Source organism: Oncorhynchus mykiss, chromosome 20, assembly GCF_057628025.1.
Source record: "Oncorhynchus mykiss isolate SJ-2025 chromosome 20, ASM5762802v1, whole genome shotgun sequence".
Lineage (NCBI taxonomy): Eukaryota > Metazoa > Chordata > Actinopteri > Salmoniformes > Salmonidae > Oncorhynchus > Oncorhynchus mykiss.
The window spans coordinates 27,297,447-27,322,520 of NC_143041.1; the positions used below are offsets into that span (position 1 = coordinate 27,297,447).

Below are 25,074 nucleotides of genomic sequence, written 5' to 3' on the forward strand. Positions count from 1 at the left end.
AGAGCGAGAGATAGAGCGAGAGATAGAGCGAGAGATAGAGCGAGAGATAGACAAGGGATCGATAAAGAGCAGCACCATTGGATTTCTGCTCTGCACTTGCTCTGTGTCTTTCTATTCTGAAACTGGTTTACTGGTAGAAGGAGCCCGATCTCTCCCATGATGCATTTGTGTTCAGAGGAGAAGCTGATGCCCTATGAAGTCTTTGATGTTGCACCTCTGTCTCTTTGATGCACCATGTGACAACACGCCAACAGATTGAGGAGAGAGGTGTGAGTTGGTGGGGTGTTATGGAACGGTGTGTGCGTGTATGTCACTGTATGTCAGTGTGTATGTGTGTGTGCATGTCAGTGTGTATGTGTGCGTGTATGTCAGTGTGTATGTGTGCGTGTATGTCAGTGTGTATGTGTGTGTGCATGTCAGTGTGTATGTGTGCGTGTATGTCAGTGTGTATGTGTGTGTGCATGTCAGTGTGTATGTGTGCGTGTATGTCAGTGTGTATGTGTGTGTGCATGTCAGTGTGTATGTGTGCATGTATGTCAGTGTGTATGTGTGCGTGTATGTCAGTGTGTGTGTGTGTGGACGGGATTAACTATACTTGTGGGGACCAGAAGTCCCCACAAGCATGGTAAACAAACAAAATTGGGGATAGTATGGAGGAGTGACAGGATATGTATGCCAATTCAGCTGGACGGAGAATGGCGTCCAACTGTCAAGACAGTTGGGATGGCCATGTTTTGTTAAATGAAGTGTATCAAGACGGGGGAGTGAAAACAACCCTCATACTCCTCCTGCCCCTCCTTTCTCTAGATTAGAGGAACACCAAGGGGATCCTACCGGAGATGAGTTGACAGCTGCAGACAACAAATAGATTTGTTTCTGTTTTAAATTCAATATTAGTGTACCGCAGAGAGATAATCTGGATAGATTTGTATTGTATTTCAGCATTTGTTGGTATGCTCCTCCTCTGAGCCTCTTTGCGATGTTACAGCTGCGTACACACGCACACGCGCACACACACACACACACACACACACACACACACACACAAAGTTATGTCAGGGTGATTTGAGGTGCGTCTAGCTTGACTTTATGTGAGTAGACTGAAGTAGTTAGTAATTATGACAGCCTCTGAATAGCTTGTCTCTGCCTCCACCACCTGCTCCTCATCCTCCTCCTCCCTGCGATCATCCACAGGCTTAACCCAGCTCTCCACACTGACACTGAGGCCAAACACAACAGGAGGGTGACAATGATTAACCCTCAATTCAATTACAATTACGATAACAAAAGGAATTACATTTAAAACCCAGCTAGCTACAACAATCACGAAAGGGATTAGGGCTAAAGGACCAAGTCTATCATCAGGAAGTATAGTATCATCACAATATGGACAACCTGGATACAAATAAGGATAAATTAAATCATTGTTGTTTTCATTTAACCTTTATTCATCTAGATCAGGGGTCTCCAACCTTTTCTAGAATTATTATTTTTTTGTAATATTATTTTTATTTAACATGTCGCGACCTACTCTCCTTTTTTTATAGCCTTCAAATAGACACATTCTTCTCTTCTCCCGTACCCTGCAAGTCTTCCCTGGGTCCTTGTTGTACAATAGGTGGGTTTTCTGTCAATATACCCGGTAAAATAATGGTTAATAAACTATATTTGGCATGACCGGCCCCATAAAATTAGATTTGGTATTTTCCCGAAATCTGTTTTAAGAAAGAATTGGCAAGCTACTCATAGAGCTGCGACTGGTAGCTTGCGGGAACTACCTGTCGGAGACCCCTGATCTAGATTGTCAGACTACTCTCATAGACAAGTGAACATAAATCCGGAACACTGAAATGAGTATGATATTTTACGTTTGGTATGGTTACATAAAACAGAAGGTTATTTAAGACAAAAATGAAAGGAGGGTGGGTGGGTGGTTGTTTGGTTGGTTGGTCGATCAGGGTGGGTGGGTGGACGTACAGTATAATGTGAATGTCTAGCAACAGATGGGTGGGCGTATACGCGAACATCTAGCAACCCAAAGGTTGCGTGTTTGAATCTCATCACGGACAACTTCAGCAATTTAGCGACTTTGCAACTACTTACTACTTTTTAGCTATATTGGAACTTCTTCGCATGTTAGCTAACCATTCCCCTAACCGTAACCCTTTTAGCTAACCCTTCCCCTAACCGTAACCCTTTTAGCTAACCCTTCCCCTAACCGTAACCCTTTTAGCTAACCCTTCCCCTTTAACCTAACTCCTAACCCTACCATTAACCCCTAACCCTACCATTAACCCCTAACCCCTAGCCTAGCTAACGTTAGCTAGTTAGCTAACATTAGCATTAGCCACCCCTAGCTAATGTTACCCAAAACAAATTGGAATTCGTAACATATCAAACGTTTTGCAAATTCGTAACATATCATATGAATTGTAATTTATATCATATTATATACGAAATGGATGATGGACACCCACTCATTAATACATACCATACCGTAACATATCATTCCAAATGGAGTGTCTTGGATTTACGAAATGCTCTGAGACCACGTTGAGATTATCCCCTTGCGGAACTGTACACATAGCCTATTGAACCTCTACAATACATCACCATGAGAAGCATTTCTGGTTGGCATAGGCAGTCAAATCAAATCAAATCCAATGTTATTGGTCACATACACGTGATTAGCAGATGTTATTGCGGCTGTAGCGAAATGCTTGTGCTTCTAGCTCCCACAGTGCAGTAATATCTAACAAGTAATATCTATCAAATTACACAACATATACACAATACACACACATCTATGTAGATTGGCATAAGCAGTCTACTTACTTCATAGGTTTGAACAGAGCCTGTCCATAGTTCTGGAACGTCATGATCAGTTTCAGTTGGGTGCCTCCAGACTTCATGGCTGTTGGAAAAAATACAAACAACAAAAATAGTCATTGGCAGCAAATGTACAGTATGGCAGAATACTTTTCTCACCGAATGACATTATAGAGTACACCATCAAATATGATCTAGTCAATCATGTAATGATCCCCCCCAGAGGATGGTCAACTTCTCCCACTGATTCACTTCAGACTGTGTGCCTAACTGTTTTTCAAAACAACTGGGAATTCAGAACTCAGAGATCTCAGACTTTAGTGTGATCAAGACAGCTGGAAACTCTGGAGAAGAAAAGCGAGCTCAGAATGGGAAAAATATTTTTGAACCGTCATCCAACTCAGAATTCCAAGTCAGAAACTCTGGCATCTTTCTAGAGCTCTGACTTTCCGACCTGAAGATCGCTGACGTCCTGATTTGACCTAGTTTTTTTCAGAGTTCCCAGCTGTCTTGAAAGCAACAAGTGTACTTAGAGTGAGTGACAGATGATATCACAGTGTTTGTTTGATCAGGAAGGAGACTGGAAGGTGAAGGATAGAGAGTGCAATCACATTGCTCTCTGTTCTTTCTCTCTCTGTTCTCTCTGTTCTCTCCTTTCTTCCCTCATTTCCTCTCTGTTCTTTCTTCCCTCAGTCTCTGTCTCTCTCCATTTTAAATTCAATTCAATTTGAGGGCTTTATTGGCATGGGAAACACATGTTAACATTGCCTAAGCAAGTGAACTAGATAATAAACCAAAGTGATATAAACAATAAAATGAACAGTAAACATTACACTCACAAACGTTCCAAAAGAATAAAGACATTTCAAATGTCGTATTATGTGCAAATAGTACAAAAGGGAGAATAAAGTATGGGTTGTATTTACAATGGTGTTTGTGCTTCACTGGTTGCCCTTTTCTTGTGGCAACAGGTCACAAATCTTGCTGCTGTGATGGCACACTGTGGTATTTCACCCAACAGATATGATTGAAATTGGCTTTGTTTTTGAATTATTTGTGTTTGTGTAATCTGAGGGAAATATGCCTCTAATATGGTCATACATTTGGCAGGAGGTTAGGAAGTGCTGCTCAGTTTCCACCTCTCTCTCTGTCTCTTTCTCTATCTCTCTCTATCTGTCTCTCTCTCTATCTGTCTCTCTCTGTCTCTCTATCTGTCTCTCTCTGTCTCTCTATCTGTCTCTCTCTATCTGTCTCTCTCTGTCTCTCTCTCTCTCTCTCTCTCTCTCTATCTGTCTCTCTCTGTCTCTGTCTCTCTCTGTCTCTCTCTCTATCTGTCTCTCTCTGTCTCTCTCTCTATCTGTCTCTCTCTGTCTCTCTATCTGTCTCTCTCTGTCTCTCTATCTGTCTCTCTGTCTCTTTCTCTATCTGTCTCTCTCTCTCTCTCTCTCTCTCTCTCTCTCTCTGTCTCTATCTCTCTCTATCTGTCTCTCTCTCTATCTGTCTCTCTCTGTCTCTCTATCTGTCTCTCTCTGTCTCTCTCTCTCTCTCTCACTCCCGCTCTCTGTCTCAATTAAATTCAAAGGGGCTTTATTGACATGGGAAACATGTTTACATTGCCACAGCAAGTGAAATAAACAATCAACAAATGTGACAACAAAAAACAACAAAAAACAAGTATATGTAAATTAAGAGTAAACATTGCACTCACAAAGGCTTCAGAAAGATAAAGGCATTTCAAATGTTATGTGACATTTTTTGAAGTACCAATGGTAGGTAGGGGAATATAAATAAACAGATAAATATAGATTGTATTTACAATGTTGTTTGTGTTCCACTGGTTGCCCTTTTCTCATGGCAACGGGTCACAGATCTTGCTGCTGTGATTGCACACTGTGATAGTTCTCCTAACAAATATGGGAGTTTATCAATGTTTGATTTGCTTTCAAATTCTTTGTGGGTCTTTGTGATCTGTGGGAAATGTGTGTCTCTAATATGGTCATACATTTGGCAGGAGGTCAGAAAGTGCAGCTCAGTTTCCACCTCATTTTGTGGGCAGTGGGCATAGCCTATCTTCTCTTTGTGTTTATTTCTTCACTCATTTGCTCTCTCTCTCTCCTCTCTCTGTGTTCTTTCTTCCATCTGTCTGTCTGTCTGTCTCTCACTGTCGGTCTCTTGGTCTGTCTGTCTCTCACTGTCGGTCTCTCGGTCTCTGTCTGTCTTTGGGTCTCTGTCTTTCGGTCTCTCTGTCTCTTTGTGTGTCTCTCGGTCTCTCTGTCTCTTTGTGTGTCTCTCGGTCTCTCTGTCTCTTTGTGTGTCTCTCGGTCTCTCTGTCTCTTTGTGTGTCTCTCGGTCTCTCTGTCTCTTTGTGTGTCTCTCGGTCTCTCTGTCTCTTTGTGTGTCTCTCGGTCTCTCTGTCTCTTTGTGTGTCTCTCGGTCTCTCTGTCTCTTTGTGTGTCTCTCGGTCTCTCTGTCTCTTTGTGTGTCTCTCGGTCTCTGTCTGTCTCTTTGTGTGTCTCTCGGTCTCTCTGTCTCTTTGTGTGTCTCTCGGTCTCTGTCTGTCTCTTTGTGTGTCTCTCGGTCTCTGTCTGTCTCTTTGTGTGTCTCTCGGTCTCTGTCTGTCTCTTTGTGTGTCTCTCGGTCTCTCTGTCTCTTTGTGTGTCTCTCGGCCTCTGTGTGGGTCTCTCGGTCTCTGTGTGTGTCTCTCGATCTCTGTGTGTGTCTCTCGGTCTCTGTCTGTCTCTTTGTGTGTCTCTCGGTCTCTGTCTGTCTCTTTGTGTGTCTCTCGGTCTCTGTCTGTCTCTTTGTGTGTCTCTCGGTCTCTGTCTGTCTCTTTGTGTGTCTCTCGGTCTCTGTCTGTCTCTTTGTGTGTCTCTCGGTCTCTCTGTCTCTTTGTGTGTCTCTCGGCCTCTGTGTGTGTCTCTCGATCTCTGTGTGTGTCTCTCGGTCTCTGTCTGTCTCTGTGTGTGTCTCTCGGTCTCTGTCTGTCTCTTTGTGTGTCTCTCGGTCTCTCTGTCTCTTTGTGTGTCTCTCGGTCTCTGTCTGTCTCTTTGTGTGTCTCTCGGTCTCTGTCTGTCTCTTTGTGTGTCTCTCGGTCTCTCTGTCTCTTTGTGTGTCTCTCGGTCTCTGTCTGTCTCTTTGTGTGTCTCTCGGTCTCTCTGTCTCTTTGTGTGTCTCTCGGTCTCTCGGACTCTGTGTGTGTCTCTCGGACTCTCGACCTCTGTGTGTGTCTCTCGGCCTCTGTGTGGGTCTCTCGGTCTCTGTGTGTGTCTCTCGATCTCTGTGTGTGTCTCTCGGTCTCTGTGTGTGTCTCTCGGCCTCTCTGTGTGCCTCTCAGTCACTCGGTCTGTGTGTGTGTCTCTCGGTCTCTGTGTGAGTCTCTCAGTCTCTCACTCACTCACACCTTGTCTCTCTCACACACACACACACAACAAGCCATCAAAAATGGACAAAATTCAACAAAGTCACTTTCTTGGTCAGTAAAACATATTGCCCCCAAAAGAGAGCCACTAAAGCTTAATAGATTGGACTGTGTGCTTTAGATTGAACCATGTGCTTTAGTGAATGGTCACCACGGTGAAGGTTTTCTCTTCAGTAAAACAGCTATGCTTTATTGACATGATCAGTCAAAGAAGCAGCACTGAAAATAATCACATTTATGGTCTTTCAAAAGAAGAACATGCTGTTTCATGTTAAAGAGATGTTGACAAGTGCTGTACAAAGGAGAGAAGAGGGTGAAAAGTTCAAGTGGAAATGTCAATGCTTCAGTCTCTAGACTGTTGGCATACTCACTTAGTAATCAGATGCCCTCGTCAAATACCAGGCTTCCCTAAAACGGGAAGCCTGGGGAACTTCCGTTGCAGAAATCAGATAAAGAGGGGTCGTAACCAATTATGTATATAAACCCTGGATTGCTGATGCTATGTATTGGCCATTGAGACACGTCTGAAGCCACCGGTCTGTCATATTGTTACATCTGCTCCTGCCACGCCCTCTACTGCTCATCCTGTGTCTACTTGACCTGCCACCACTCCCCCAGTAGTCTCTCCCTCTCCCTCTCTCTCAGTGTGTGTGTGATTGTGTGGGCGGAGACAGGTGTGCTGGAGTCAGAGCAGATCCCCACCAGCTGCAACCTGTTCCATAATCAAGACCTCTACAAATACTCAGTTCTGCCACTTCCACGCTGCCAGATCGTAATCTCTGCTCAGTCAGTCTACGCTTCTAGCCATTTGTTACTACTCAGATCCTGTTTCCCTGCCTGACGCTGTTTTCCTCTCCACTACGGTTCTGCCCGTTCTGACTCTGGTCCCTGTCTCCTGTCCCACATCTCGTCATCCTGCTACTCTGTCCTGGATTCCCCACTCTACTACTCCCTTGGATTCCCCTCTGGACCCCTCCCCCCTGCACTCCATCCTGTGTTTCAATAAATATCCTGGTTACTTCATCCCAGTCTCCTTGTCTGAGTCTGCTCTTTGGGTTCCCCTGTTCCACTCCGCGTAACACATATTGGCACTCCCCAGTAGGAGCAATCATCCATAGGAATTCATGGAATGCTAAAAAATGACGTGTATTGAGGTATATTTGATGTTGTTGTAGTGGGGACAGTAACATTACTAATCGAAAAAAAAAAGGATTTGTTTTATATATATACAGTTTTAACACACATACTCATTCCAGGGTTTTTCTTTATTTTTTCAATTTTCTACATTGTAGAATAATAGTGAAGACATCAAAACAATGAAATAACACATGAAATCATGTAGTAACAAAAGTGTTAAACAAATCAAAATATATTTAATATTTGAGATTCTTCAAAGTAGCCACCTTTTGCCTTAAAGACAGATTTGCACACTCTTGGCATTCTCTCAACCAGCTTCATGAGGTAGTCACCTGGAATGCATTTCAATTGACAGGGGTGCCTTTTTTAAAAGTTCATTTTTGGAATTTCTTTCCTTCTTAATGCATTTGAGTTGTATTGTGACATGGTAGGGGTGGTATACAGAAGATAGCCCTATTTGGTAAAAGACCAAGTCCATATTATGGCAAGAACAGCTCAAATAAACAAAGAGAAACGACAGTCCATTATTACTTTAAGACATGAAGGTCAGTCAAATCGGAAAATGTCAAGAACTTAGAAAGTTTCTTCAAGTGCAGTCGCAAAAACCATCAAGCGCTATGATGAATCTGGCTCTCATGAGGACCACCGCAGAAAAGAAAGACTCAAAGTTACCTCTGCTGCAAAAGATGGCGCCGACAGAGATGGTCACCTCGTTTCAGGTCCTTAGGAAACTATGCAGTTAATAGTTTTTTCATGTATTATCTCTTACATTGTTAGCCCAGAAAATCTCAAGTGTTATTACATACAGCCGGGAAAAACACTGGATATAAATGTGATGTCAACTTACCAACATTATGACCAGGAATACGTATTTCCCGAAGAGGATCCTTTGCTCGGATCTCCACCCTGGACATGTGATATTATCCCAGAGGCCGGCCCAAAACAAAGCGGTCGCCGCAGGAGAGGCAGAAGAAGCGGCCTACTGGTCAAACTCAGAAGGCGAGCACACCATCCACCCTTCCGAGCATATTACTCGCCAATGTCCAATCTCTAGATAACAAGGTGGACGAAATTAGGGCACGGGTTTCCTTCCAGAGAGACATCAGAGATTGTAACATTCTCTGTGTCACAGAAACATGGCTCACCCAGGATATGTTGTCAGAGTTGGTACAGCCATCTGGTTTCTTCATGCATTGCGCTGACAGAAACAAACATCTCTCTTGTAAGAAGAAGTGTGGGGGTTGATTATGGGGGTTGAAGTGTGGGGGTTGATTATTGATTAAGGGGGTTGACCTTATGATTAACGAGTCGTGGTGTAATCACAAAAACATACAAGAACTCAATTCCTTTTGTTCACCTGACCTAGAATTCCTTGCAATCAAATGCCGACCGCATTATCTTCCAAGAGAATTCTCTTCGATTATAGTCACAGCCGTGTACATTCCCCCCAAGCAAATACCTCGTCGGCCCTGAAAGAACTTCACTGGACTCTATGCAAACTGGAATCCATACATCCTGAGGCTGCATTTATTGTAGCTGGGGATTTTAACAAAGCTAACCTGAGAACAAGACTTACTAAATTCTTTCAGCATATAAAATGCGCGACACGAGCTGGTTGCATTCTGTACCATTGTGGCACGCCCTGACCATAGAGAGCCCTCTGGGTTTTCTATGGTGTAATAGGTCAGAGCGTGACTAGGGGGGTTTCTAGGTATTATATTTCTATGTTGGTGTGTGTGTATGGTTCCCAATTGGATGCAACTGATAATCATTACCTCTAATTGGGGATCATATTTAGTGTGTCCTTTATCCCACCTACTATGGGAGATATTGTTTTGTATGAGTGCCTACATTCGCTACGTATTTCACGATCGTTATATCTTTGTTGTTTTGGAAATTTCACTATCATTAAAATGTGGAACTCTACTCACGCTGTGCCTTGGTCCAATTATTCATACGATGGTCGTGACAGAATATCCCCCCTAGTCAGGACCAAGCAGCGTGCCCAGGAGGTGAAGGAGAGTTGGCCATGGGAAGAGATACTAGGTGGATGCGAGACCCTTCCTTTGCGGGAGTCACCAAGGAGTAAAGGAGGACAGCGACGACGCAGGGGTCCGCGGCCACAAACAGCCTAAGGGCAACCCCAAGTTTTTTTGGGAGGGGGCACAAGGAGCGGTCGGCCGAGCCAAGGAGAGAGCCAGAGACCGTCTGGGAGTCGATGGAGCAGTTTGAGGAGGGATATCGTAAAGAGATGTTGGCTAGGAGTATGCTGCAGCGCAGGCGTTTTGAAGAGTGTGTCATCAGTCTGGTGCAACCTGTGCAGGCTCCACGCACCAGGCCTCCAGTGCGCCTTCCCAGTGCGCCTTCCCAGCCCGGTACGTCCTGTGCCGGCTCCCCGCACTCGCCCTGAGGAGCGTGTCATCAATCCGGTGCAACCTGTGCCGGCTCCACGCACCAGTGATGGTTCACAGTTCAGAGCCTCCAGCGACGGTTCACAGTCCAGAGCTTCCAGCGACGGTTCACAGTCCAGAGCTTCCAGCGACGGTTCACAGTTCAGAGCCTCCAGTGATGGTTCACAGTTCAGAGCCTCCAGCGACGGTTCACAGTCCAGAGCTTCCAGTGATGGTTCACAGTCCAGAGGTTCCAGTGATGGTTCACAGTCCAGAGCTTCCAGCGATGGTTCACAGTTCAGAGCCTCCAGTGATGGTTCACAGTTCAGAGCCTCCAGCGACGGTTCACAGTCCAGAGCTTCCAGCGACGGTTCACAGTCAAGAGCTTCCAGTGATGGTTCACAGTTCAGAGCTTCCAGTGATGGTTCACAGTCCAGAGCTTCCAGCGACGGTTCACAGTCCAGAGCTTCCAGTGATGGTTCACAGTTCAGAGCTTCCAGCGATGGTTCACAGTTCAGAGCCTCCAGTGATGGTTCACAGTTCAGAGCCTCCAGCGACGGTTCACAGTCCAGAGCTTCCAGCGACGGTTCACAGTCCAGAGCTTCCAGTGATGGTTCACAGTTCAGAGCTTCCAGCGACGGTTCACAGTCCAGAGCTTCCAGTGATGGTTCACAGTCCAGAGCTTCCAGCGACGGTTCACAGTCCAGAGCTTCCAGTGATGGTTCACAGTTCAGAGCCTCCAGCGACGGTTCACAGTTCAGAGCCTCCAGTGATGGTCCACGGCCCGGAGCTTCCATTGCCAGTCCCAAGGCCGGAGCCTTCCTCTGCGCCGGTGCTCAGTTCAGACACGGCGTCCAGTCCCGCTCCATGGCCGGAGCCTTCCTCTGCGCCGGTGCCCAGTCCAGGCACAGCGTCCAGTCCCTCATGGCTCCATGGCCGGATCGGCTGTCTAAACGGTGCTACGTCCCGCACCGGAGCCGCCACCGACACTAGTTGCCCACCCTAACCCTCCCCATCTAGTTTCAGGTTTTGCGGTCGGAGTCCACACCTTGGGGGGGTGGGGGGTACTGTCATGCCCTGACCATAGAGAGCCCTCGGGGTTCTCTATGGTGTAATAGGTCAGGGCGTGACTAGGGGGTTTCTAGGTATTATATTTCTATGTTGGTGTGGGTGTATGGTTCCCAATTGGAGGCAGCTGATAATCGTTACCTCTAATTGGGGATCATACTTATTGTGTCCTTTTTCCCACCTGCTATGGGGGAAATTGTTTTGTATGAGTGCCTATGTGCCCTACGTATTTCACGATCATTATATCTTTGTTGTTTTGGAAGTTTAGAGACTTTTGGAAGTCTCTACTCACGCTGCGCCTTGGTCCAATTATTCATACGACGTTCGTGACACATTGCTATTCTAACTTCCGTGATGCATACAAAGCCCTCACCCACCCATACTTTTTTCCCACCATAATTTGCAAATAAATTCATTACAAATCCTACAATGTGATTTTCTGGATTTTTTTCTCATTTTGTCTGTCATAGTTGAAGTGTACCTATGATGAAAATTACAGGCCTCTCTCATCTTTTTAAGTGGGAGAACTTGCACAATTGGTGGCTAACTAAATACTTTTTTGCCCCACTGTATATACTGTATTCTATACCATCTACTGCATCTTGCCTATGCCGCACGGCCATCGCTCATCCATATATTTATATGTACATATTTTTAATTCATCCCTTTACATTTGTGTGTATAAGGTAGTTGTTGTGAATTTGTTAGATTACTTGTTAGATATTACTGCATTGTCAGAACTAGAAGCACAAGCATTTCGCCACACTCGCATTAACATCTGCTAACCATGTGTATGTGACCAATAAAATGTGATTTGATTTGCAGAGGATAAGGCTGGTAACTCTAATGAAGTTCATTAGAGTTAACAGTCTCAGAAATTGCAGCCCAAATAAATGCTTCACTGTGTTCAAGTAACAGACACATCTCAACATCAACAGTTCAGAGGAGACTGTGTGAATCAGGCCTTCACGGTTTAATTGCTACAAAGAAACCACTACTAAAGGACACCAATAAGAAGACGAGACTTGCTTGGGCCAAGAAACACTAGCAATGGACATCAGACCAGTGGAAATCTCACCTTTGGTCTGATGAGTCCAGATTTGAGATTTTTGATTCCAACCGCTGTGTCTTTGTGAGCGCAGAGTAGGTGAACAGATTCAAGGCACACTTAACCAGCATGGCTACCACAGCATTCTGCAGCGATACGCCATCCCATCTGGTTTTGGCTTAGTGGGACTATCATTTGTTTTTCAACAGGAGAATGACCCAACACACCTCCAGACTGTGTAAGGGCTATTTTTAACAAGAAGGAGAGTGATGGAGTGCTGCATCAGATGACCTGGTCTCCACAATCCCCCGACCTCAACCAAATTGAGATGGTTTGGGATAAGTCAAACTGCAGAGTTAAGGAAAAGCAGCTAACAAGTGCTCAGCATATGTTGGAAAAGCATTCCAGGTGAAGCTGGTTGAGAGAATGCCAAGAGTGTGCAAAGTTGTCATCAAGGCAAAGGGTGGCTATTTGAAGAATCTCAAATACGAAATATAGATTTGGATTTGTTAAACACTTTTTTGGTTGCTACATGATTCCATATGTGTTATTTCATAGTTTGATGTCTTCACTATTATTCTACAATGTAGAAAATAGTAAAAATGAAGAAAACCCCTTGAATGAGTAGGTGTTCTAAAACGTTTGACCGGGTAGTGTATATACACCTCACTCTCAGATAAATAAGTAGTACTGCTAGGTTTTACACAGTCAAATGTAGCAAATAACTACCTTTTTTTATAAAGAACTGTACAAATTATACATTTCTGACATCAATATATATCAATACAGTAATATGAGATCTGTATGTAAAATACTTACTTTCAAAAATTTTTGTCATTTAACATATGCTCTTAGTTAGTACATTCATCTTAAGATAGCTAGGTGAGACAATCAAATATCACACTCAAATATACAGAATAGATGCATTCCAGCTAAACACTGCAGAAAAAAACTAATTTTAATAGACCCCTAGAATCTATTAATTAAAAATCTGACAACAGTAATATATTACACACACATGAAGGTACCCATAAGCAATAATTCCTGGTGAAAAAACTCAAATGTGAAATATTGGTGGATGTAGAGTTTTGGAAATAAACTCGTCAAATTCACACGACCAAATATCTGTAAATGAGTGAAGTAGGTCTGACTGTAGCTAGGCCTGCTATACAAAGCAAAACCCATACTACCAACTGCTGGATTTTGTAGTCTCAATTGACATTCACATCCTAGCCACTCAGTCATATAGCTATGTAATTACATGGGCTGGAGGGAGCAGCATGTAGTTGACCATACTGCCAGACCAAGCTGCATCCACCCTGCATTCTCTCGTTTCACTGTGTGTGGATCTGAAGAGAGAACATAGCCTGGTCCCAGATCTGTTTATGGGTCTTTCTATGAATAATGGAGCCAAAGTGTGACATTGGGATCAACATTTCAAAATGGTTTGAAACAAAACTAAAAATGATTTTTTGGCAGTTTTACCTGTGTACTTAGAGGAATAAAAGTGAATACATGCAAATTGACCCATAACTCCACCAACACCACAACATAGGACTAATAGTATACATCCTTTAAGCAGCGATCAGACAGACATCGGCAAGTCCAATTCAAGGACTTTCAGGGACTTTTTCAAGCACTTAACTGTAATTTCCAAGGACCTCAATGTAACACAGTCGTATAATTTATATCATTGTACAGTGGGGCCCACTTCCCCCAAAATGCATGCAAAACGTGTATAACGAGATAGGCGCTTACCACTTCAAGAAAAAAAAAATTTTTAGGCCTTGCCAATGCATTAACATTCCAATTATTATTTCATTCTAAAATATGTGAGAATAATGTGGACATCGCCTGACTAAATAGATTAGATGCATGACGATTTTTCTGTAGCCTATGTGGCAGACGCGACGACACATAATAAAGCCATGAATAGCAGCATCATTCATCTCCCCATTTGAATTACACCATTGCTTTTTATAATGAGAAAGTGAGCAACAACCAGGTTCCTTTTTCATGGAAGGATTTGTATGGAAAGACAAGTTGTCATCCTAACAATAACCGCAAGTGGTTTTACCGCAACAGAAATTCAAACAAAAACTTAGCAATAACGTAAATCACAGATAGTTAAGAGAGCTGGAGAACTTTTAAATTGACTACAATAATTACAATTGAGGAAATTGTATGGTTTAAAATTGCAGGTGTAACATGGAAACCGAAATGTATTTGTCATGTTATTTCATTACCAGATCGTGTTGTGAATAAGCCCACTAGGTATGTAATTTGTTGTCATTTTATCCTGAATAATTCATCAGAATAGTGTTGGGTGTTGCGCAATAGTCTATCCTACACAACTGCGCAAAGTAGACAGTGTCCAATCTGAGGCACAAAAACATGCGAAAACATGAACACATTACCTTGATGCTTTCTCTGTTAAATCTAACGACACCCTGCTGTAAATCAAGCAGACAACAACAGATGATCAACATCAATTCGCATGTGATTTTAGACCCAACGTGGATCTAGGCACAAGCGTAACGAATGAGACACCAAATTATTCTGGACATTCCTCGAAACCACCTTTTTCCCAGCACTTGGGCTGTTGTTGCATCGCATGTGCTCTCAGAACAGCTGCTTGTCACTTGACTGTCATTCGGAAAATTCCTTTCTAGATCAGATGATGACGTGCGAAAATATCACGGCCTAACTAATCAGCTGCACACCAAATGCGCATCCATCAAGTATTAGGCAGAATTATTTAAAAAAACACGTTAATGACAGTATCAATTTAGGTTTTAAGTATCAAGTTAAGGTTACTCTTTCGGTTAGGGGCTTGCGATTTTGCAATTGAATTCATTATTTTGGATTTGTGTGCCCATGAAAACGGTTTTCACCCCGTAACATAAGAAGACACAAAATGTTAGGTAGTTACACTGCATTTCTGAGATCTCTATACAACAAACTGTCCGATAGCTCGATCCAGGATTCTTACAGGGTTCACATTCATTGTCAAATTGAACTGATTAATGCTTAATATATGAAGTAATGTCAACTTACACTGACATAAATGCAAGGAGAGAAAAGTCATGTTTTATGTCACAGGTTTTTACAAAAATCCATCAAGACACCAACCATGACAAAGAATTAAACATCAACTTATGAATTGTATTAAATGTAGCTCTGATTCCCCCCCCCCCCCCCCCCCCTTATATCTTAATGTAATGACATGAAACAAATCAGCAGATTATTATGATTGACTTAACAGCTGTAACACGTTGTCCAGTGTGGTAAATTCTTCACTGGTACCCTAGTTTATTGAAAGACCCTTATGTGCTTAGTTTAGCTAACTACTCTGACTGTTGTTGTGCCATACAGAGGAGAAACTAGCCAGTCCCAAATATGTCTGTGCCTTTGCCAAGTCCTCTGTAACAATGATAGTCAGAGGAGTTGGCTACACAATCCACACACAGATCTGGAACCAGGCTAGTTTCTCAACCTCAATGACAGGGGTAGGCAACCCTGTTCCTGGAGTGCCGCAGGTACTACAGCATTCTGTTCCAACTACACTGTAGGCACCACACCTGACACACTGAGAAAATGTATCAGTTCAGTGATTGCCTAAATTCATAGTCAAAAATAAATTCATAGCTGTTTGTGGGTGGGGGTGCTGCAACTTTTTATATATATATATATATATATATACTCTTTTTATTCTGGTTTTTCAGGGGGTGCTGCAGCACCCTCAGCACCCCCGTTTCCCGGGGCTAAGTCGAAATTCAACACAACTGGACTTCCATGTTGGTTAAACCAAAACAATGAAGTGCATGCGGCACTCCAGAACCAGGGTTGTCTAACCAGGGTTGTCTAACCAGGGTTGTCTAACCCTGCTATATGACATAAGGTTTGGCTGAATAACGTACAACCAGATCTGAGACAGGGCTATAGAGAAGCTGCCTTCTCTCCTCTCCTCTCACTTACCGACGCTGGTGATTCTCTGTGAGACCAGGTCCCTGAGCAGAGCATCGATGACTAGGTTATGTCTGGAGTAGAGCTCATATCGATTAATCCCTATGTGGAAGCGGAGCCAGTTGGGGTAGGAGTCAGCCGTCAGCTCTCCTCCTGTTGGAGTGTACTCCTCCATGTTCCCTTCAGCGTGCCTGGGAGGAAGAGGGGAGGGAGGAGAAGGGAGGTGATCCGTGTTTTTTCTGTAGCCCTGAACCACCCTCCTTTTTAGTGTTTCATGTGTTAAGAGGTGTTTTGACAGGACATGACTTGAATTTGCAAGAGAGACATTTGCTAATATGTTTAGGTAGCCTATAACCATTTGTGTAAAAACACCTTTATTAATGTGAAATAACAAGATGAAATGTGTAATTTCCACATAATATCCTAGGTGTATTGTTTGTTTAACTTGTGCTATTGTCTTGGGTTGAATTTAAAGAGGCTAATTATCACTTTTCGATTGTGGTGATGGTCTATAAATATATAAAAATGTATGTTACCATTCCTGATTCTCTGTGGCGGCGTTGGGGTCAAATCTGATGTCTGTGTTCACGTTGAACAAGGTGTCTTCGTCGGTCAGAGACGGTAAGGCTCTCTTGAATAACGGGTGGTCAAACAGAGCCAGCAACCTTGAACTCTTGACAGGTATGTTTTTGGTGACCACAGTGTCCTGTATGAACCGTCTCTTTTTGTCACCATTTTGTGCATAATGTTCAATCCGTTTAAAGGCTTCCGTTTTGTTTCCCGCTTTGGTGTTCTTCTCCAGAGAATGGGAAGAGGTGTTGGAGTTTGGCTCATTGCTGAAGTCCTGGAGGATTCTCAGCGTGTGTTTGTTAGGCCAGCCTGACTCCGCTCCCGACCTAGCTCGGTGTTTAGCCCAGTTCTGAGGGTCCTCGCTCGGCTTGTGCGAGCAGGAGCAGCCGCTGTTGCTGCGCCTCTCCAGCTTTGGTAACAAGTCTATCATGATGTGCATCGAGCAGGCGATTAGAAACACCATGAGAATCAAAACCCGGAATTTACGGAAGAGTATCATCTTCATAGTCCCCTGTTTGAGCAGTTGCGAGTATTTACTGCAAATGATGAGCACGCATATGAACAGACTCACTACATCACTGATTATGTTTATCACGCTGGATGCCACTTTAATGAAATACACGTTGAACACGTAACCATCTTCACTTCTTGCCGTCTTGAGTAGACTAAATGTTTCAGTGTTCAACTTTTGTATTTCCAACCACATAGAAATCCAGACGGCAGGCTTCTTTTGTGGTTCAGAACGAGAGGATTCTCCGCATGCGCCCAGGTAAAACAGGTCGACTCGGTTCAGACCAACGGTCGAGTTGGGAAAGCGGCATTATCTCAATTGCTTTCGCTCTACAGCTCCGACCCCAAGGCTTTACGCACAATACACGGTATAAAGGAAGTGCAAGGGTCTGGAAAGAAGCTCGAAAACGGTAGATAAATGATCCATCAGAGGTGTATGTTGGCGGGGTCTGCTGGAGCACATCGGTCCGGCCATTGAGCGTGAACTCTGCTGTGTGAGAAACGGAGCTGTCGTGGATCCGCTGGGCACGGGCTACGCATTGGTCCAGTCCGGGATAGGAAAAGCGCCGAGAGCGCTATTCACCAATGTCAAAATATAATTTTAAAAGAAGACTACTCGAAAGACTCCTCCTTTTCCACTAGAAACGATAAAACAACGTGTAAAGGCGCAGCAGGCAAAGTACAGTAAGCGACCCAGGATGAGAATAAATGGCAATGTTCAAAGCAAATCCCGAATAAAGACAGGCAATACAAAACAACCAAAACGAGACGAATCAAACAAATAATTCGGATAGGTGCCGATTCGGTTTCTCTCTCGGAGATAGACTACAGTGTGCCTTGTGAGCTAGGAAAAAGACAATCACTGTCCTTCGCATGTGAGATTGAGGTTGGGTGTGTTAAATATTATGATGAAGCGCGTCCAGCCTTGTGCAGCGTCACCGTGCACAGATTGGCTGAGTCTCTCCCACAGTCGGAGAGAGAGGGGGACAGCAACCATCTGAGGCTCAAGTGCCTGCCTGCCTGTTTCTGTAGCCTGTGTTCTTCCTAAAAAACATTTCCCCCTGCAAATCCAGACTGTGAAAGAAGAGGGCGTCTCATCCCAGTGGTGAAAATCCACTGTGGCACAATATTGTATGTAGCTACGTTAGATGATGTACGTCTATTGATTAGTGAAATGCATCTGGTGCAATCAAGGAGGCATCCTCATGGAGACATGTCAGTATCAGTCCAGGGCCTTCATTCAAACAAATCAGCAGTATCTGTACAGCAGCATTATCAGCACACGGTATATACAAAAACAACCACAGCAATACCAGACGGTATGGATGTGTATAGAAACAACAGTTGGCTGCTGCCATATTCACATCTTCTGCCTCTCCACTTCCCAATCAACACACCAATGTCTTGGCTAAAAGGCCCAGCAGTAAACGTACTGAAGGGGTGGTTATGGTTAGGATGGTTGGATGATAACTGCAGGGAAGACAATGGGAGATGGGTTAACGAACAGTCTGTAGGTCATTATCCATGTGTGACCGACTGATCATGCCCAACATGATTACCTTTTGTTATGACATTTTGTAGTACAGTAAAAGCAGCATGGCTTTAGCTGCACCATTCTACAGTGGTATAGGAATGGCTTTAGCTGCACCATTCTACAGGGGTATAGGAATGGCTTTAGCTGCACCATTCTAGAGTGGTATAGGAATGGCTTTAGCTGCACCATTCTACAGGGGTATAGGAATGGCTTTAGCTGCACCATTCTACAGCGGTATAGGAATGGCTTTAGCTGCACCATTCTACAGCGGTATAGGAATGGCTTTAGCTGCACCATTCTACAGCGGTATAGGAATGGCTTTAGCTGCACCATTCTACAGTGGTATAGGAATGGCTTTAGCTGCACCATTCTACAGCGGTATAGGAATGGCTTTAGCTGCACCATTCTACAGCGGTATAGGAATGGCTTTAGCTGCACCATTCTACAGTGGTATAGGAATGGCTTTAGCTGCACCATTCTACAGCGGTATAGGAATGGCTTTAGCTGCACCATTTTACAGTGGTATAGGAATGGCTTTAGCTGCACCATTCTACAGCAGTATAGGAATGGCTTTAGTTGCACCATTCTACAGCGGTATAGGAATGGCTTTAGCTGCACCATTCTACAGCGGTATAGGAATGGCTTTAGCTGCACCATTCTACAGCGGTATAGGAATGGCTTTAGCTGCACCATTCTACAGTGGTATAGGAATGGCTTTAGCTGCACCATTCTACAGTGGTATAGGAATGGCTTTAGCTGCACCATTCTACAGCGGTATAGGAATGGCTTTAGCTGCACCATTCTACAGGGGTATAGGAATGGCTTTAGCTGCACCATTCTACAGTGGTATAGGAATGGCTTTAGCTGCACCATTCTACAGCGGTATAGGAATGGCTTTAGCTGCACCATTCTACAGCGGTATAGGAATGGCTTTAGCTGCACCATTCTACAGCGGTATAGGAATGGCTTTAGCTGCACCATTCTACAGCGGTATAGGAATGGCTTTAGCTGCACCATTCTACAGGGGTATAGGAATGGCTTTAGCTGCACCATTCTACAGCGGTATAGGAATGGCTTTAGCTGCACCATTCTACAGCGGTATAGGAATGGCTTTAGCTGCACCATTCTACAGCGGTATAGGAATGGCTTTAGCTGCACCATTCTACAGTGGTATAGGAATGGCTTTAGCTGCACCATTCTACAGCGGTATAGGAATGGCTTTAGCTGCACCATTCTACAGGGGTATAGGAATGGCTTTAGCTGCACCATTCTACAGCGGTATAGGAATGGCTTTAGCTGCACCATTCTACAGCGGTATAGGAATGGCTTTAGCTCCCTATAGGGATTTACCTACTGGAACATTACTGTGAGGAATAATGAAGTATCTGTAAAGGCAAGATTAGATGGGAATGTAATGATCATTGTGAATCTGAGTACTAAATTGTAAGTGTGTGTGTGCCTGCCTGCCTGCGTGTGTATGTGTGTGTTTGCAGCTGTGCTTGTGTGTACTAAAGTGAGTGAGTGAGTGAGTGAGTGAGTGAGTGAGTGAATGAGTGAGTGAGTGAGTGAGTGAGTGAGTGAATGAGTGAGTGAGTGAGTGAGTGAGTGAGTGAGTGAGTGAGTGAGTGAGTGAGTGAGTGAGTGAGTGAGTGAATGAGTGAGTGAGTGAGTGAGAAATGATGGGTTTATTCCAGTCCTACGAAAGAAGCCTTTCTGGGAAGTGAGTAACAGTCTAGTGACTCACTCACCTAACACAAAGGACCTCTACTGTCTTTCCTATTGTGTGAGACAGAGGAGGAGGAACATAGCCCGTACTTAATAGACTACAGATTAGTTCACCAAATTGCTATGTAGCCTTCTGCAGGGATGACATGGGGTCACACATTGAATTTTGAGGCCTTGAAGAAACTCGTAAAAATAGCTAGTAAATAACTAGTAATTCAACTTCTGTCAGTGTGTGTGTGTGATGGCATTGACTCAGACTATATAGAGACAATGCATCACTTGTTGCCCATCATCCCCTATAATCAACTACAATGACCAATCTACCTTCCTCTCTCTTGCCTAGGGTGAAATAAATGTGTATTGATGTCAGTCAGGTAGGCATGATGATGATTTCATGCAGTCAGTCAATGGGTCAGTGAATCCTCACAAACTCCCTGGCCTGAATGACTGACTGAACAGTGCAGTTCATTCAACCTTTCAATATGAGTCAAGAACACCTTTGTATTCTTGCTGTGTTACTGATTATTGCCCTGTAAGAGGAAGACAACATTTAACAGGTGGTCCAATACCATTGGCCACCTCTACCAGTAGAGACTGCAATGAGATGAGGGGAAACAATCAATACAATTATTGATACATTTCTAAATGAATTAATTGAAACAAATAGATGTTTCCCCGTTGACTTATTGGCCACAACACATCACCTAGAAGGCCCTTTACTTGACACACTGCTCGGTGTTATCTCTGGCTGGCACAGCTGACAGGACAACCAGTGACATGTGTCTGGATATGGAACGACCTCACCTAGCCCCTCCCCCCCTCCGCCAGATGACAACAATAACAAGGCTCTTGTTGCCCATCGTCCCACAATTACATCTTCCCGACAATTGGCTATTCTAGCTTCCTCTCCTACCTGAGGTGAATTAGCCAGGGTTGGATGGATGTGTATTGATGTCAGTTGGGGAGGCATGAAGATAGCGTGCAGTCAGTGAATCCTCACAAACCCCCTGGCCTGAATGACTAACTGGATTGTGATGTTCTTTCAACCTTTCAACCTTAGTATTCTTGCTATTTTACTGATCATTGCCCTATAAAAAAAATATATTGCACCACTTGATTAAGTGGTGTTACAGCACACCGTGTCATGTTTCAGAACACCGCAGGATGAATGTTTCAGAACACCGCAGGATGAATGTTTCAGAACACTGCAGGATGAATGTTTCAGAACACCGCAGGATGAATGTTTCAGAACACAGCAGGATGAATGTTTCAGAACACCGCAGGATGAATGTTTCAGAACACAGCAGGATGAATGTTTCAGAACACTGCAGGATGAATGTTTCAGAACACCGCAGGATGAATGTTTCAGAACACCGCAGGATGAATGTTTCAGAACACTGCAGGATGAATGTTTCAGAACACCGCAGGATGAATGTTTCAGAACACCGCAGGATGAATGTTTCAGAACACAGCAGGATGAATGTTTCAGAACAACGCAGGATGAATGTTTCAGAACACCTCAGGATGAATGTTTCAGAACACCGCAGGATGAATGTTTCAGAACACCGCAGGATGAATGTTTCAGAACACGCCAGGATGAATGTTTCAGAACACAGCAGGATGAATGTTTCAGAACACCGCAGGATGAATGTTTCAGAACACCGCAGGATGAATGTTTCAGAACACGCCAGGATGAATGTTTCAGAACACCGCAGGATGAATGTTTCAGAACATGTTAAATCTGTCTCATAACCCTCACACCCGTGAGTTTTAATACTAGAGGCAATAAACTTAGCGAAACAACTCAATGAATGTATTATAGTAACAAAATTATAAACCTTTCCCCTATTGTCTTATTGTCCACAACACATCAACTAGAATGCCCTTTATGTGAAATGACAACGGTAACTAGGCACAGCAGAGGTTATCATTTTGGGTAAATGAACATAGATTGATGTCTTATACCACATGTGTCAAAGTCATTCCACGGAGGGCAGAGTGTTCGCGGGTTTTTGCTCCACCTTGGACTTGATTGATGAATTAAGGTCACTAATTAGCAAGGAACTCCCCTCACCTGGTTGTCTAGGTCTTAATTGAAAGGAAGAACCAAAAACCTGCAGACACTAGGCCCTCCGTGGAATGGGTTTGACACCCCTGTCTTATATGTATTGGGGAGTACAGTGACCTAGCAAATCCTTATCTTCATCTATGCTATCTCAGCAGTGGGTGATATGTCTATTTGTTATATAGGGTTGGTGGGAAATGGGCTCTGATAGGCTTTAGAGGTTGGTCAGGGTCAGGGCTGTGGTTTTGGTGGGAAAGGAATTAAAGTTGCAATTGGGAAAAATGTTGCTTACTTGATTTTAAAGTGGTATGAACGCACCACCTTGTTGGCTTCTGTACTGATATATGAGGTAAAGGTTGGACTGGTACTGTATCGGGAGTGGTTGGTTAGGAATTACATCATTGGGACACAAACCACTATATGGGATGGAAATACATAAAGTTAAGATGTGAAAGTCACCCTCAAGCTTTTAAAAGGGAAAATAAGAAATGCTGACATTTCTATGTGTTATCAGAGAAGTGGACTTCAGTTGGCCTTTCCTCTTCACTTTCTCCAAACCCTCTCTACCTCCCCTCCTCATCATTGCGCTCAAAAACGCTACATATGTATTGTGTGGTAGCTGGATTTGTGTGAATCTGCCCTTGGCGTGACCGGGGTTGAATGGAACATCCATGGAACAAGCCTCATTTCCATCCCTGATGTGCTGCTGCATCTGATAATGGCAGATTTAAATGGATATTACAGATAACATTGCCCTCTGTTGGCCCCAATAAGCCACACAACGCCCACTTATTACTCCTTCATTTGTTCCCTCTATCCCTCCCGCCCTCCTTTTCTCCATCTTCAAGTCTTCCATGTTTTAATTATTTCGTGTGGGGTTCACAGGCCAGCCGCTGTTGAATTGAAGGGACGTGGAGATGATCATTTAAATGGCCCCTTTAACTGCCAATAATGACTTCATTAGTATATGCTAGGTTGAAAAGGCACCCTGTTCCCTGTATGGCACAGTAGGGAATAGGGTGCCATTTCACATGGGAATTAAGATGAACACCTTTGGAATATTTTGTCATTGTCTATGTATGAATTACAATGACTCAAAGCCTTTAATTGCCAGACACTTGTAAAAAGCCATTGTAGATTGTACATGTGGGACGGTTTCTCTCCATCTGTTTGAACCTTTCGATTTTGTTAAATTTCTTAAGGTGCCAATTATGTGTGTAAAGAGAGACAGGTATTGTGAGGAGAAGAGTGCAGTGCATCCCCCCTCTCTGAAAGCTGTAAAATGCAATCAAGAAACATGCCATCTTTGCTTTGTGGATCACACAAGGATGATAACTGCTTAACACAATGTATATTATGTATGCAACATTTAGAATTTTCACATGATGTAGAGGATGTAGAGGAATGGAATATTCAGAGGAGGATGTACAGGAATGGAATATTCAGAGGATGATGTAGAGGAATGGAATATTCAGAGGAGGATGTAGAGGAATGGAATATTCAGAGGAGGATGTACAGGAATGGCATATTCAGAGGAGGATGTAGAGGAATGGAATATTCAGAGGAGGATGTACAGGAATGGAATATTCAGAGGAGGATGTACAGGAATGGAATATTCAGAGGAGGATGTACAGGAATGGAATATTCAGAGGATGATGTAGAGGAATGGAATATTCAGAGGATGATGTACAGGAATGGAATATTCAGAGGAGGATGTAGAGGAATGGAATATTCAGAGGAGGATGTACAGGAATGGAATATTCAGAGGAGGATGTACAGGAATGGAATATTCAGAGGATGATGTAGAGGAATGGAATATTCAGAGGATGATGTAGAGGAATGGAATATTCAGAGGATGATGTAGAGGAATGGAATATTCAGATGATGATGTAGAGGAATGGAATATTCAGAGGAGGATGTACAGGAATGGAATATTCAGAGGAGGATGTACAGGAATGGAATATTCAGAGGAGGATGTAGATGAATGGAATATTCAGAGGAGGATGTACAGGAATGGAATATTCAGAGGATGATGTACAGGAATGGAATATTCAGAGGAGGATGTAGATGAATGGAATATTCAGAGGAGGATGTACAGGAATGGAATATTCAGAGGAGGATGTAGAGGAATGGAATATTCAGAGGATGATGTAGAGGAATGGAATATTCAGAGGAGGATGTACAGGAATGGAATATTCAGAGGATGATGTACAGGAATGGAATATTCAGAGGAGGATGTACAGGAATGGAATATTCAGAGGATGATGTAGAGGAATGGAATATTCAGAGGAGGATGTACAGGAATGGAATATTCAGAGGAGGATGATGTAGAGGAATGGAATATTCAGAGGAGGATGTAGAGGAATGGAATATTCAGAGGAGGATGTAGAGGAATGGAATATTCAGAGGAGGATGTACAGGAATGGAATATTCAGAGGATGATGTACAGGAATGGAATATTCAGAGGAGGATGTACAGGAATGGAATATTCAGACGATGATGTAGAGGAATGGAATATTCAGAGGAGGATGTACAGGAATGGAATATTCAGAGGAGGATGTAGAGGAATGGAATATTCAGAAGAGGATGTACAGGAATGGAATATTCAGAGGAGGATGTACAGGAATGGAATATTCAGAGGATGATGTACAGGAATGGAATATTCAGAGGAGGATGTACAGGAATGGAATATTCAGAGGATGATGTACAGGAATGGAATATTCAGAGGAGGATGTACAGGAATGGAATATTCAGACGATGATGTAGAGGAATGGAATATTCAGAGGAGGATGTACAGGAATGGAATATTCAGAG

At 43.5% G+C, this 25,074-nt stretch overlaps 1 protein-coding gene across 1 annotated transcript in view; it reads right to left on the reverse strand.

Moving 5' to 3' along the window:
• The window catches only part of fam20cb (FAM20C golgi associated secretory pathway kinase b), a 79,974-nt gene extending 62,017 nt beyond the window's left edge, over positions 1 to 17,957 (reverse strand). Inside the window, exons 1-3 of the mRNA XM_036956017.2 lie at positions 16,393 to 17,957; positions 15,869 to 16,047; positions 2,836 to 2,914 (exon numbers count right to left, since the gene is read on the reverse strand). Of these exons, the coding sequence (XP_036811912.1) occupies positions 2,836 to 2,914; positions 15,869 to 16,047; positions 16,393 to 17,132 (998 nt within the window). The 5' untranslated portion in view covers positions 17,133 to 17,957. The remainder of the gene's footprint in view (positions 1 to 2,835; positions 2,915 to 15,868; positions 16,048 to 16,392) is intronic.
• Between the last annotated feature and the right edge of the window lie 7,117 nt (positions 17,958 to 25,074).